This window comes from Neolamprologus multifasciatus, chromosome 15, assembly GCF_963576455.1.
Source record: "Neolamprologus multifasciatus chromosome 15, fNeoMul1.2, whole genome shotgun sequence".
Classification (NCBI taxonomy): Eukaryota; Metazoa; Chordata; class Actinopteri; order Cichliformes; family Cichlidae; genus Neolamprologus; species Neolamprologus multifasciatus.
This window is the reverse complement of record NC_140453.1, coordinates 38,416,114-38,432,258: the sequence shown is the minus strand read 5'-3', so window position 1 is coordinate 38,432,258 and position 16,145 is coordinate 38,416,114. Positions and strand designations below refer to the sequence as shown.

At 38.7% G+C, this 16,145-nt stretch overlaps 1 protein-coding gene across 1 annotated transcript; it reads right to left on the bottom strand.

The window, feature by feature from the left end:
- Positions 1–92: 92 nt before the first annotated feature.
- On the bottom strand, positions 93–11,972 carry frk (fyn-related Src family tyrosine kinase). Its single transcript, XM_085133521.1, has 8 exons — positions 11,328–11,972; positions 7,338–7,459; positions 5,403–5,566; positions 5,136–5,304; positions 3,373–3,531; positions 2,068–2,249; positions 1,645–1,810; positions 93–1,556 (listed from the first exon to the last, which is right to left on the bottom strand). The coding sequence occupies exons 1-8, from the start codon at positions 11,717–11,719 to the stop codon at positions 1,348–1,350; spliced, it is 1,563 nt and encodes a 520-aa protein (XP_084989647.1). The 5' UTR covers positions 11,720–11,972; the 3' UTR covers positions 93–1,347.
- Between the last annotated feature and the right edge of the window lie 4,173 nt (positions 11,973–16,145).

Genomic DNA, 16,145 nt, shown 5'->3' with positions numbered 1-16,145 from the left:
CGGGAAAAAAGGTTTAATGTGTCAGATGAGTTACTCTGATGTCAGACTTTCGTTTTCCTATCAGTGTAAATTTCAAAAATCCAGGCAAATCATACTAAATACAGTTCTTTTAATTATATTAGGCTTAAGGATAATTAAGTTAAAATACAATATGATTATATATAAAAACAAGATTACAATGTACAATTAACAAGAATTTGTGCATGACACTGAAAAAGAAAAAAAAAATCAACATTAGCTAAAACACCAGTTTAACTGGTTTAGTAAATGCATCAAGAATTTGAATGTTTGTGCCGTCACTTTGTTGTCGCAGCTTCCATTAATAAGAAAGACCCCACAGATCTGAGAACAGTGTGAACAGAATCAAAAATCACATTTTTCAGTCACAGAGCATCAAACCGTCGTACAATGAATGAGCAGAAGTGTGAAGCAGACAGGTGTGATGACACTGTGATACTGTAGGTGCTTAAAGGAGAAAAAAAAAGTGCATGCAAATAACTGATTGTTCACACATGTAGCTTTAACAACTACAACAACTAGCTGCTGATCAAAATTCACAGTATATTATGGGGGGAGAAAAAATAAATAAACCAAACTAGACTAAAGTAGCTAATGTTATGCTTCCATTTACATTATTTGGTTTTAGTGTGAACAGAATAACAGCCATCATGGCTATGTGTGACTATGCAAATGGTTAAATGCAGCACAATAGTTGCATTTAGAACTTTTAGTAGTGGTTATTTTGGAAACATGACTTAACAGAGTATGCAGCAGGTTTCTCTCAGCACATCTCCAGGACCCCCACACCCATCTTCCTTTTATTTGTCACCATTTTGTAGCAGCTGTTAGAACTTCTAAAGAGAAAAGCTTGCAGTTAAATAGCTTGGTTAATTTGTCTTATTAGTGACTGCAAGTTTGGTTGTCGTCCTAGAACCCCAAAATAACAATAAATGTGATAAAACAGCAGTGCCTGCTCTCCAAGACAGCAGATTGAGCTTGTAGGTGAACGTGACGCATTACTCCTTTCATGCAATGGCTCAACAAGTCGTTAGTGGAAAGAATGTTTGCTATTCTTCGAGCAAGCCGAACCAGTTAGTCGAGGGCAACGTAATGCTGTGCTGAAAAAGGCATCTTCCAGTTAAGCGCTCTGTAGGAATTAGGTTAGACACGCATGTTATGCAATTGAGTGCGTTCATTTCAAACAAAGCAAGACTATGAGTGCTGTCACCAACTCCATTCTGCTTTCCTATTTAGACCTTTTAAATTACATTAGCCAGTCAGTATATTCACGATTTTGTAAGATTTTGTTTTTGTTTGTTTTACTAATATCACAGCCTGGCAGTTGTGCTAATAACGAGTGGCATCATCATAGGACGTCACATCCTGTTCAAAGTATTCCTCCAGCTTCCACTGCAGGGTCTCAAATGTAGGCCGGTCCTGTGCGTTTTCCTTCCAGCAGTCCTTCATAATATCATACAAGACTTTGGGGCAGTTTGCAGGGCATTGCATCCTGAAGCCCTCAGCCAGTTTCTGGACCACCTGAAAGTTTGTCATTGCTGAAAGAATCACAGACTCGCATCAGTACTAATCTTACAAGCTGGAATTCTTGCTAGATCTTTGTATTTGATAGAAATCAAATCTCACCTGGGTACGGCATCTGGCCAAATGTCACAATCTCATACAGCAAAATTCCAAAGGACCAAACATCAGATTTAATAGTGAACCTGTTTTCATGAATGGCCTCTGGAGCGGTCCATTTCACAGGGAATTTAGTTCCTTCTTTGGCTTCGTACACATTTTCGCTTTCTTTCTGCAAGCAAAAAAGGCACAAAGATCCAGCCAAAAGTGATCATCAAAGCACATCAGTTTATTCCTGCAGTACAAACATGTGATGTGAGCCTGACAGTAGTATAATAGATTCTGTGGATTAGTTTGAGGAGTATTTACAAGTTATGCCTGAAAGCAAGCAATTACATTTAGTAAAGAATGCAGGTTTTCTGAAGGACGTATGACTGGAATGAACAGCATCATGAAAGCGCAGAATACCAATTTCAGTTTTACACTCACCATGAAAACTCTGGCCAGGCCAAAGTCAGCCACCTTGCAGATGTTGTTTTCGCCCACTAGGACATTTCTGGCTGCCAGGTCTCTGTGGATGTAGTTCTGTAACTCCAGAAAAGCCATGCCTGACGCCACCTGTGCAGCCATCTCAATTTGATCTGAGATACGCAGTGTTCTACCTTTATCCTCTGTAATCCAAAGAGAAAGCCAAGTTACTGGTCACAATCTTACACACACACTTTTTTTTTTTTTTTTTTTAAACGAAGCATGCCGGTAAGGAAGCAAGTATAGTTAGTAGAGAATGCTAGCTTCTCAAAGAATGTATCTATTTAGGTCTGTCAACAAATTCTTCATTCCGACTACTGTGTCTCTGTGGTAATTTCTATGATTTCAGTTCTCCGCCTCCTCACATGTGGCCCCAACTCTGCCAACAAGAGCTCAAACTGCCCAGCATAGATGCATACAAAAGCATTTTGGATAAAGCTTTAACTTCTGGATATAACCATGAAATTTTCTCTGCTGCTGGGGAACTGGATGAACCCAGAATATAAGTTTATTTCTTTACTTGTTTAGAAACATCAGGACTAGCTCATCTTGGCTTGATGTCTTCTTAATTTTTTCCCCACACAATCATTTTTTTTGGATGAATTAACCACAAAAAATGTATTCTGTAATGGCCTTAAGGACTGTGCTTTTTGACACAGATTACTCTCACGTGTCCAGCAGCTCAAATAGACCAAATCAGTAAATCAGGATATATTAACCAACATGACAACAACTATTTCACCGCTCACTCAGTTATCTTTACCTCATAGGAGATATGCTTTACAGTAACATCTGATCTCTTCAGTCAAAACTATCAAATACATAAAATTTCTAATAATTACAAACATCTAACTACCCTAGAACCTTAGATGACTCCTGCTAATCTGCTTTAAATCAATGAAAACAAAAGAACACAGAGTCAATCTGCCATATATTACAGGCCAGTAGATAACTTGTAATTGTCTATTTACAGCAGAGCAAAATGAGTCACTCCTCAGTAAGATTGCTATCATCACCTACTTCCTTTAACCAGATTTTTAAAAACTTGAAGTCTAACAATCCAAGACAGTGATATATTTCTTTTGTATGTTCAAAATTTTTTACACAATGCATCTGATCTGTTACTAAAGGATTAAAATCTCGGCACCATGGCCTCTCACTGGCGATAACTTTTTAAAGAACAACAGCAGCAGTAGCGGTGGTCCTATCATAAAGCAGAAGATGTTCAGAATCACAGGTGCAAAATAAAGAGTGTGGCTTTCTTACTTTGAAGGTACTCCAACAGGCTGCCATTTGTCATCAGCTCTGTGATTATATAGATGGGCTCCTCCAAGGTGCAAACGGCATACAGCTGAATCAGCTTGGGGTGCCGCAGCCTCTTCATGATCTGAGCCTCTCTCAAGAAGTCCTCGGCGTCCATGGTGCCTGTCAGAGGTGTGTAGTGATTTCATTTTTTTTTGTTGCTGATATACAGAATGTATGGTTGTATACTGGCACTCAAAGCAGTTTAGAAACATGGTCATTTTTGTTGAACCCAGCAATGCTAACTGCTCTGCCAACAAATACAACTTGTTTGTGAGATACATTTAACTTGGGTGCAAGTGGGCATCTTTCCAGCAAAACCTACTGCTAATTGGAATGTCAAGGGAATCTTCTAAGAAGCTTTCATGCATAGGAACTTGAGTCATATCCCATTTTCAATTCATACGGTTGAAGATCATATCGGCCCACCCAACTTGTAGAAGCAGTACTTATACGCAGATGTTTTATTTTATACAGCTGTGGCCATGGAAGTCACTGTAAAACTTGAATTTAATCATTTGGATGGATGAGTGAATACTTTGGTAACATAATCCATCAGTAAGGACAGATAGATGGAAATATACCAATTAGCAGTCACATAAAAACACAAAAGGCATATCTTTATGAGCACTGGCAAGTGAAGTGAATAACACAGAGTATCTCTTCACCATAGCACCTTTTAGTGGGTGCAAAGGAAAATTATTTCCTTAAATTTGATATGTTCGAAGCAGAAAAATGGCCAAGCATAAGGATTTGAGCAAGTTTGACAAGAGCCAAATTGTGATTTCTATATGGCTTGGTCAGAGCAATGATAATTTGGAGCTCTTTTGGAGTGTTCATAGTCAACAGTGGTCCAAAGAAAGACGAGTGGTGAACCAGTGACCAGGGTCATGGGCTGGAAAAGCTTACTGATGCACGGTGGGACCGAAGGTTGGCTCGTGTGATCACGAGCTACTATAGCTCACATTGCTGAAAAAAATGTTTGCTGGTTCAAGAATGCACAGCGTATCACAGTTTACTGTGTACAGCGCTGCATTGCTGCAGAACAATGAGAGTTTCCATGCTGACTCCTGTACACTCCTGAAAGCACCAACAATGGGCGCATGAACATCAGGACTTGAGCATGGAGGAATGGAAGAAGGCAGCCTGGTCTAATAAATCCCATTTTGCTTTACATCATGTGGATAGCCAGGTGTGTGTGGGTCGTTTACCAGGATTCTCTGTGGGAAGATGGCAATCCAGCAGAGAGAGTTTGATGCTTTGGGCAATGTTCTCTTGGAGAACCTGTGGTCCTGCCGTGCATGTGGGTGCTACTAACATGTACCAACTAGCTAAGTATTGTTTGAGAGCATGTACACCCTTTAATTGAAATGGTAATCCCTGATGGCTGTGGCCTCTTTTAGGTTAATATGCCATAAAACAAAAGTTGGTTAAGGAATGAACACTCAGGGCTGTTTTGACAGCAAAAGGGTCCCAACACAATTTTAGGAAGGAGGTCATAATTATATGTCCCATCAATGTAAACACCATTTTCATTATTAGCTCTAGTATCTAGAAGCATGCATTAGTCAGGTGCTAATGATAAATAGCTTATTATTGGTTTAATAATTTGACAACTTCATCAGCTGATTAACAGTTTCTTTAAGTGAATCACTCTTTTTGTAGTTTTTAAGAGCAGCCCTATTCTGACGAGGTCAGAATGTCTGAGTGTGTGTCGTTTTGTGTACCTGGCTTGAGAGTCTTCACGGCAACTGATGTAGTTTCATTCCATATGCCTTCAAAGACCTCACCAAACTGTCCCGCTCCAAGCTTTTTCAGTAGCTTGATGGAGCTACGATTAATTTCCCATTGGTCCACTGTGTTATAGGACAGACCATAAGTCTGTGGAACTTCTATCTGCAGACAGAAAGAGTCACAGATTTAAAATTAATTAATTAATTAGATAAATAAATACAAATTATGCATCGTGCGTGGCAGCATAGTTTGTTTTTTACCTTTTTGCATGGCTCACCCAGACGTGCACAGAGGCCATCAGACTGTCGGGAGTAATGTTCCACTAACTCCTTCAGTGTTTGAAACGATTTGGTCCTTGACACATAGTACTGACCATTGTCCAGTTTTCTCAGCTTGTAATGCTTCACCCTTCCATTGTCAAGCACTGAAAAATAAGTTAATAAGGCAACATTTGAACATCTCAAACACTATCAAAGATAAAAGTCTGAAACTTTTATTAGTCTTTCTTACTCTCAAAACGAATCATAGTCTGTAATATGGGACAGATAAATTGGCGCACTGGTGATGTAATGACCCTTACAGGAAATGCATGAGACTTTCTATACTAACTAGTTTATATTTCTTTACTTAAAATTATTATTTTTTATCATTATTATTATTATTGTTATAGGATTTTTATCAGAAGAATGATAATTATGTTTGTAGCAGCAATACATTTTTTTAAAAAGTGGTAAGCAAAATATTTCTGTTATAAAACAGCATCAATATTTGGATTGCAAATACTATTATCAGCTGGCTTTAATAAACAAATATAGCAAAAATTCAACAATGTTTGAAAGAGCAAGGACAGAGTGGAAAACAATACAGATAAGAGCTCAAAGAGATAAAGTGATCCTACTATTTTTTATGGCAGTGGAGACCTCGATTAAACTTTCTGACCTTTAAACCATTAGTCACTAAACAATGCTGCAGTGTTAGGGAAAGTGCGCATCCAATAGTATGGGAACAACAGAATGTTAGCTATGTGAGAGCTGACCAACCTTTAGTAACAGTGTCAATGTCTTTTTGAAATATTCTCTCGCATAAGGTCTCTGGTTTTATTTTGTCTTGTTTTAATATTTTACGGTCTACATTTAAAATAAAACACTGTGGCATCCCATAAATGTTTAAACAGGTTCACAAGACTTTTACAAGTCAAAAAGCCACAGTAAAAGCAAACACAAGTGAACTTCCTAAAATGCATGTGACAGCATTATGGTTAAAGAAGTAATAAAGTCAAACAGCTGATTGCTGTCACTAGTCACAGTTCCTACCAGACCAAGTAAGACTGTAGCAAGAAAACCCCTGAGTGGACTAAAGTGAGCAGCTAGTAAGTGTGTTTTATTGGTTAGTAATTCAAATTTTATCGCTAAGAAATAATATATTTTTACAATATCACATTACTTTAGCTGATTTCATTTTGAAGCATTTTCATTTATAGGACCCGCCTGGTCCCATATTCACAAACACTCTAAAAATCAGTTACGACAGTTCCAAACTCTAGAGTCAGTTCTAGCAAGAACTGAGACTGTTCTAAATCACTTCTAAAAGTCTCTCAAACTCTGGCCAAAAAGGGACTTAAACCAAGGCATGGCTGAATATGCAGGGCTGTTTAGGATGTAACCCATTTAATTTTATTAGCCAACTTTCAGAGGAAACAACTTTACACTTCTGGTCATTTATCCAGTTAGAGGAGCGGGGAATAGAAGAATAGGCAGATATTTCACAAGGTTTGGTTTTGGAGTCACATACCACAGAATGGACAAAAACAGTTTAAAAGCCCATTTTTCAGGTGAGTTTGTGTAGGACATTACACACAAGTGCTACTAAAACATTTCCCCCCCCTTCTTGATGTCTTATTTTTGCATATTTGTCACATTCATCATCAAACTAATATTAGACAAAGGTATCCCAATTAAACACAAATGATGATGTTATTTATTGAGAGGAGAAAAGCTATTTAAACCTGCCTGGCCATGTGTGAAAAAATAACTGAACAGAATTTATGGAGTCACAGAACTATTAGCATGGGTGCATTGTGTTGCTCACTCATTTTGAAAGAAGTGGCTATACTACTTTAATTTTCACAAGCAAAAAAGCTATAAAATTAATTTGATGACAATGACTTCAAAAGAGATGTTAACTTTGATGCTTACCTGACAGTGAGAGGTCTCCTTTCTGACTTTCACAGTTTCTGACGAGAAAGGCTCCATGCTCGTTCCCTCCAGCCATCAGCATCTTCTCAGCATCCAGCCTCTTGGTGTCAGGGAAATACCATCTGGACATCAGAATGGAAGCAGGATATGTCCATATTAGCAATGTTGCAGGGAAGACATGTTTCTGGACTGTCAATGCTTAAAATAAAAACTGCTGACACAGATATATCTTCTGTCATTTTATTTGGGTTTTAATGTTATTTATTTCCCAAGGAAACCAAGAAATCATCACAAGACAAGTTTTAGAGTCAACTCTTTGCAAGTTTTCCAACACCGAGCAGATAAATAACGGTCACAGACAGAAGTAAGTAAGTAAGTAAAATCTTATGGGCAATCTACCAGTATCAGGAATCATGTTAACCACTACACCATGGGCTCACCTTGTGTGTGCGTGTGTGTCCTTCAATGACCGTAGCCCTTCTATAACCAAGCTATGATATTTATGCGTACTTGGACTTTAAAAATCGAATTGAAAGAGTAAAAAAAGTCAAATCTGTATTTGAATGGTCTGACATTTTGAAAGGTTACTGTGACAAAAAAACTTTTTTCCTTTGGCAAATATACTTCAACTAGATAGTTACACAACATTATGACTTTGTTTAACCTGTCAGAGTACAAAATTTACAACACAGAGATTCCCATTATGGGCAGAGTAAACCAAGAAAAACAATGATGTCACTGCACAGTTGCAGCTTAAATTAAATGTACATTTGCATCAGTGCAAAAACACAATACGTTTTCCTCTTTGAGTCTTGACTGGCTCATCTGGGTGCTTTCCCTTTGTAATGCTCAAAGCTTGTAAAATCAAGTTAAAACTGAGGGTTATTTTCCAGTATTCGCACACTTCAGACATATACAGTATCTCTGTCGAGAATTAGAGTGAGATTAATCAACAACAAATTCAAAGAGATCCACATAGTGCCAAACAGGCCCGGAAGACGTACAATTCAAAGGATTTCAAAGAAAATTAATGACAGATGTGTTAAAAAAAAAAAAAAAAAAAAAAGAACCAACTGTCAAGACACCTGCCAGTGAGTGATTTAGCCAAGTCAGGAAATGTAGTCTCAGAGAAGATAGTCCCTAGAAGCTTCCATGGGAATAGACTGCGAGGTTGCCGAACAAGAAAAACTATAAGAGACATATTCAGTTCAGATTGAAGTTGGCTCCCTGGTAAATATCGCATAGATTTTAAAATTCTTTTGTTCACTTTTAATATTCTGAATAATTTAGCCCCCGGTTATCTTTCAGAACTACTCCACTTATACAATCCCAACAGAGCACTTAGATCGTCCAATCACAGGCTCCTAGCACAACCTAGGTCTCGATTGAAGTCGAGAGGTGACCGGGCCTTTGCATCCGTGGCACCTAGACTCTGGATTAACCTCCCTGTACATATTCGTACTGCCGAGTCTATCCAGTCTTTTAAATCACGTCTTAAAACTTATTTTTTTACTTTGGCTTTTGATTCTGTCTAGTTGGCTGGTCTAGCTTGCTGTGTTGTTACCTATTGTTTCTTGTCCTCTTTTATTGTTTGTTTTAATTGTATCATGCTTTTACTGACTGTGAAGCACTATGGTCAACACTGTAGTTTTAATATGTGCTATATGAATAAATTTGGATTTTATTTTAAGTATGCTAAGGAAAGCTGGAGAAAGAATACCCATACTGAAAGTGCTTCCTTTGCTCTCCAAGTCCGGCTTTAATCCCAGTGAAAATCTCTAATAATTTTGACCTTGGTAGTTTTTGTGAAATAATTTTGTTCATGAAGTGAAATAATGTAAGTATCCAAAATAAAGTTAGGATATTTGGAAAAGTGGTGCTAAAAATTCATTGCTCTGTTTAAAAGCACTTATGAAAATACCTAAAAGAATTTTTCATAGGAGGGCAATAATTGTGTCCTCATCTACACCTGATAATTGTGTTTTTAATCATAAACTACACTGTCTATATTGGAACAAATGTACCTGCGGGAATATTGAGTCATAAAACTGACTGATTGAGCTGTGACACCGTTTTCCATTATTAAAACAAAAGAGCTGGTCACTGGAGATCATCTCATCGATAGGATTCTCTCTCTAAAATTGCAGAGTCTTTAGAAAGAATCTTCAGATGACTGATCTAAACTGGCACTATATCCTGAATATAATGTTCAGAGTGCTGTATGTTTCCATTTTTACTAAAGTACTGGTAGTAGATTCTGCTGTGTAAAACTTGATTTCTACTATTACAACAACCATCTCTTCTTAATCACTGCTTATAGTCGAGGCTCTCTACCAGTCCACGTTACATTTGAGCCAGATTATTTTATGTGGTTAATCTAGATATGATTAAACTGACAATTAAATTACACACTACAAGTTTTGTTGACTTGTTCTGAACTCACAAGGCCTGACTTTTAATTTTCCATTAGTTATTTACAGATAACAGCTTTCCTGCAGGTACACAATGTGGCAGACTGGATAATTCATTGTGTAATTGCATTATGGAACAGGTCTGCCTATCTATTAGGTTTGCAACTGGACAAACTATGACACAAATAATGCCAAGACTGATTACCTCTTGAACTGGGTTTATTCTTGTAACAAAACAAACAAACAAACAAAAAAAACCCTGCCATTATTAGTTAGGAATTTGTGTGACGTCATCTTTTTTCCAACAACTAAGCTACACATGGCAGTAAAGAAAAAGGTACAGGTCAAAGTACTGGATTGGTTGCTCTATAGTACCGTACCCTACACAGGATACTGATACCTGAAGCTGAATTTATGACAAACCAATTCTGTCTTTATTCTCAACACTAGAGTTAAATGGCATGAAATGCCAGCAATGTGGCTTTAATGTGTGGTTCTGGTTCTTGTTTATGATCTCTACCTTCAACAGGAATCATTAACCTGTAAAGCTTTCCCAGCATTTCCTGGTCTCAAGATGAATGATTAACTAGTTTCAGCAAAGACTTTAGGGATAAGGAAAACACGCTGTTACATTTTAGAGCCTTTTACCCGTGGGACATGACTGACTATTCAAATATTTTAAAAAGGTCAATCTCAGGCAGAAATAGAACAGTAAAACACTTAAATCACAGGCTCAAGCACTTCAAAAGAATTTAGAGGTTTTTGAGGTACTTCTGCATCTTCTACATTCTGTCACTTTAGAATTGAGAGTGAACTCTAACGACATTGTCTTTACAACACTGTATTTACCATTCAGCTTCAGGAAGTATGTTCTTTTTTGTTGTTACTACCAGTTAAGTTAATACAGGTTTTATTGGAAGAAATCCCTTCAAGGAAATTTAAATGACAAAGTAATTTAAGATTAGCTTCCTCCTCACACAAACCTATTCCGTTGATGACCGTCGATGACCATTTGTTGCAGTTATTTAGCATTAATAAATACATTTTTAAAAAAGAAATATATATATCTATATCCATATCTATATATCTATACCTATATACAAACATTTTAAGTGTTAGATTAAAGATAAAGTTTCACTTTTTGTTGTCATTGTCGACACAACTGATATGAGAGGATTACTCTATGATGAAAATTCCTGCTGTATGTAACCCTTCTGTAAGTAGAAGAATATGACTGTGTGGATACAATTTGACTTCACTTTCCTTGGAAAGGAAATAAATATCTATTTTGTAGTATTATTGCCTATTTTTCCCTCTCTAGATTATTTAAACTCTCAAAAAATATGTGCATTTACTTTGACCTGTAATTGATAACAAAAAAATGTTAACTCGTTTTTCAAGTTGTTCTTCCATTCCCAAACAAAACAAAAATGGCTGCCCCCCTCAAAAAACAAACAAAATAAAATAAAATAAAAACCTTCAGCTTGGGATTCAAATAAAACACATTTTTTAATGGTTAAGTTTGATAAATTATATAAAGAAGACTTCGCATGATACTTCATACAAGAGCTATACTTACGGTTCGGCATTAATGCTCTCCACAGGCGCCACATAGTTAGCAGGGATGTATCCTTGTTTAGAGGCTGACACCCCGGTGAGGGCTTTAGCGAACCACCAATCACCGGCACTTTTGTCCAGGGCCTCTAAAGTATCCCCGGTGTTGAAGCTAAGATCCTCTTCTGTGCGAGCAGAGTAATCATACAGGGCGACATAATACTCCACATCAGCTGGTGGCAGCGGCGGTAAAATTCTTGTTGAATGAAAGCTCGGTTCGTCTTTGTCAGAAGCGCTCAAGTTTTTAATAACCGTCGATTTTTCCCCACGGTCGGTCTCGTCTCCAGAGGGGTCCTTTTTTTGAAAACACCCCAAAAAACTGTCCCAACAGGCAGAAAACCTCTTTTGGATCTCCATGGTACTTTCGTCAATCACAGTCGGTCATTGTTTTTGTCAGGAATAAACAAGGAAATAGTTTAGAGAATCCGTCCTCCTGTCTTTATGATCCACATCCCATTAAATACAAGCGCATTTATTTTTCCCAGTTTGGGACGGTGGCGGTCTTTGACCTGAACACACGCCCAGCTATCACAGATCGGTGTGAGGGGAAGGGAGCGGTAGTTTAAGTGTGGATCTCCCTGATAGAGGATCGGTCTCACGGTTCAGGTAGCAATCACCTGCACCTGCTCAGGAATGGGGAGCGGCTCGCGCTCACTCTCCACTGGGGTGACGTCACGCCTGTGCTTATAGTCGGGTTAGTCACACGTTATGAATGTGGGAGATTGCTGATTCATGACACTTTTAGGACTTACAAATATTTTTTGTGCATAATTTCCCATTTTTAGAGGCTCAAATGTAATTTGGATAATTGACTGGCAGTTTCATGGCCAGCTGAGGCTTTTTACATTGTTATTTTATCACTAACTGAGCAGATAAATGTATTGATTTTACAGTGAATAGAAATAAATATGCTCATTATTTCTCCTTAATGTGACAATTAGCATATAAATGCTTAGAACTGTCATCATGGAAAGGTTTATCTTTATATATGTCTAGTTGTGTTCTCCACTTTGCATGCAGTCCTCATACAGTCATCGGGCTTGAAAACCTTATCTTTAAACCATATCTTACTTATCTTTACTCCTCAAAACATACCTGTCATTGTAGCCTGGTAGTGCTACAATGACAGGTGGTTTGTCCCCTCTAACCACATTTTTTCCCCTCCAGAAGCAGACTTGACTTGTCCATGTGTGCAGCTGCAAATTTCAGTCAAGACTGAAGGTGTTAGTTCTGAATCAGAGACTTTCTTCTTGGTTGGCACTGTCTCAGTCATGGCAATGTAAAACTCTATTAACATTTTCTAACAGTTCAAGCTTGAGCCCTGGTGGTTCCTGGATTATTCCTGAACATCCCAATAAGTTTCTTCTCATCGTATGCTGACAGTTTGTGTCTTCTTCCTCTGTCAGTGCGTGTGTAGCTTGCCATCACCAATGTGTAAATGTGTGTGTGAATGGGTGGATGACTGGATATGTAAAGCGCTTTGGGGTCCTTAGGGACTAGTAAAGCGCTATATAAATACAGGCCATTTACCATTCTTGCAGGGGTCTTGGCAAAGTGGTCACATGTGTACTTCCATGGAACTGTGTAAAATGATATCTTGGAATCTGTAGTTTTTAAATGGTTCCAAGAGACCTCCCCAGTTTGTATAAATCTACAACTCCTTCTTTACTGAGATCTTTTATGTCAAATGTGTTTATATGTCAAGTGTTTTCTATGTTATATTCGCCATTCCTGACCAGATACAAGTGATGACTAGCCAGGTCTTACACCATGAAGAATCCAAATGAGGATCGTTTTCATTCAAAGTGCTATCAGTGTGTATAGAAATGAGGAGAGAGGTCGGAGTGATTGTCTTACAAACACACTGGAGGCTCTGCCATGATTTAGAACTACATTTCAGCCTGTGGTGTTGAACATCTTATCAGAATTAGTTGAATTATGAACACAGACAAGTACTGTCAGACTTTGAACAATGAAACAGTATCAGCTAATTGTCATCAGCTTCATTTGTCAGTGTGAAAATGATTCCAAAAATTATGTTGCCGTGTATGTTTAGACCTTGGCTTCAACATTAGGGATATTTTAGAGGCTTGCAGTAAAGTGCTGGTGACTGGTGGTTCGCTAAAGCCCTCACTGGGATTTCAGCCTCCAAACAAGGATACATCCCCACTAATTATATGGCGCCTGTGGAGAGCATTAATGCAGAAACATAAGTATAGCTGCTGTAGTATCATCATGAAGTATCATGTGAAAATAATGAAAGAGCAGATGTGACTGTAGCTGCAGTTTGTATCCATATGATATAATGGATAAAAACAGGATAAAACGGTGTATATATGATGGATAACTGTTCTTGATGGAAAAATATTTCAGAAGACTAATTAAAGAAATTGCAAAAAAAAAAATTCTAAGGTCATACCAAATATTGATTTTAAAGTTCGTTAGATTTCTACAGACTGTCATCAAATTAACAGACTAAAATATATCAAGCAACTACTCCTTACAGAACAAAATCTTACACACATCTCTTTCACCCCAGTTTTTTTTTCTTTCCACATTTGATCTCAGAGGTCAAAAATGTCTGATTTAAACTCACCAATTAAAATGTATTAAAACCCTCCCTTTACTCTTAACAGAAACCAGATAAAAGTATAATTTATATTAATGTGTTGTTGCAGATGATGTTTAGAATTAAATGAGTTTCTTTGCTTTGATGAGGGTCTCTGTACCTCGGCCTGTCACAGGTGGTGAGACAGTTTTCAAAGAACAGCAGCAGCTCAAGTGATTTTGAGCTGCTTCTGCTTTATGACAGGGTCAAATGTGGAAAATAAATTGTGTTGCCATCTTACTTTGAAGATATTCTAGAAGGCTACCATTTGTCATGAGTTCTGTGATGATGTAGACGGGCCCTCCCTGCTGCAGACAACTGGACCAGCCCGGGGTTCCAAAGCTTCTCCATGAGCTGAGATTCTCTCAGGAAGTATTTAGGGTCTATTGTGCCTAGGAGAGATGTGCAGTGCTTTCTCAACACTGGCACTAAAACAGACTCTCAGATGTTGAGAAAGCATGTTGATTTTTGATGTTATTTTTGTCAAGGATGCTGTGTGGCAGGCGGGAGGATGAGTCAGAAGATGGGACATAAAAACTCAAAACCAGCTTTATTACTTTGCACTTACAAAACAAAACACAGTTCGGGTCGGGAACAGATAATTTAAAAGGGCAAGGGAGGACTCAGACAACATACATACAAAAAAAAATCCCCTCTTGCCCCTGTGGGCGGTTTATCCTTCAAGCTCGGGTCCTCTACCAGAGGCCTGGGAGCTGTTCCTAGGACTGCGCTCTGCTGGACAGAAATCTCCGATGTTGTTCCTGGGATCTGCTGGAGCCACGCGGCTAGTTTGGGAGTCACCGTACCTAGTGTTTTGATTACCACTGGGACCAATGTTACCTTCACCCTCCACATTTTCTCAAGCTCTTCTCTGAGCCCTTGGTATTTCTCGAGCTTCTTGTGTTCCTTCTTGCTGATGTTGCTGTCATTGGAAACTGCTACATGTATCACTACGGCCGGTTGGTTAGCCACCACCATTTTGTCCATCTGTATCTGGAAGTCCCACAGGATCTTAGCTCGGTTATTCTCCACCACCCTTGGGGGCGGCTCCCATTTTGACCTTGGGACTTCCAGGTTACACTGGGCACAGATGTTCCTGTATACTATGCTTCCGCTTGTCCTTTTCAGGGTCACAGGGGGCACTGGAGCCTATCCCAGCTGTCATAGGGCGAGAGGCAGGGTACACCCTGGACAGGGCGCCAGTCTGTCGCAGGTAACAGTAATAGGCTAAATAATAAGACAGAATACAGAGGCATAAAACAACGAGCTAGAGAAAACGCAGAAGACCCAGAAACTCATAATAGTACTTACCTTACCTTCCTGCATAGGTCACCCAGACGTGCACAGAGGCCATCAGCCTGTCTGGAGTAATGCCTGGAGTAATCCCCCCTACTGGGGTTGTTTTGGTACCTCATGACCTGAAAGACTTGCTGTGGTAAATGGAACCTTGTATTCTGCTGTACACCAAGACATCCTGAAGGAGAATGTCTGCCCATCTGTTCATGACCTGTAGCTGAAGTGCAAAAGAAAAACAAACTGAAGTCTTTGAAGTGGCCTAGTCAAAGTCCTGACCTGAACCCAATCGAGATGCAGTGGCATGACCTGAAAAAGGTGGTTCATGTTTGAAAACCCTCTAATGTGGCTAAATGACAACAATTCTGGAAAGATGACTTGGCCAAAATTCCTCCACAGAGCTGTAAAAGACTCATTGCCAGTTACTGCAAATGCTTGATTGCAACTGTTGCTGCTAAAGGTTATCAGGTTTGTAAAACAAACCTGTTTTACAGACCTGCAGGTTTGGACCCCCCCATAACGAACACCTTCATTCATAACCTGTATTTTGTGTTTACTTGTGTTATCTTTATCTTATATTTAAATTTGTTTGATCTGTAACATTTAAGTGTGACCAACAAAAAAAAAAAAGGAAATCAGGAGGCAGGCAAGCACTTCCTCACACGACTGTAGTAGCTCTTTTCCAGTTTTACTGACCATAAAATGTAAGCCATCAGTGTAAATGACCAGATGTTGCCAATGGCACCCCTTTCATGTGAGCATGCTCAAACCTAGACCAGGATGGCTAGTCAATAACCAGCTTCAAGTGACCATTCATCCTATCTCCTATTGTAAGGGTGAGTGAATCCAGAATCCAGAACGATACACGTGTTGAAATCACTT

Bases quoted from the DNA above. Each gene is read 5' to 3' on its own strand.
- frk (XM_085133521.1), bottom strand. From the start codon at position 11,719: ATGGAGATCCAAAAGAGGTTTTCTGCCTGTTGGGACAGTTTTTTGGGG. The intron at 1,811-2,067 runs GTGAGTGTAAAA...TTTTGCTTGCAG, and splicing joins GCCTGGCCAGAGTTTTCATG to AAAGAAAGCGAAAATGTGTA. The intron at 1,557-1,644 runs GTGAGATTTGAT...TGATTCTTTCAG, and splicing joins TGGCCAGATGCCGTACCCAG to CAATGACAAACTTTCAGGTG.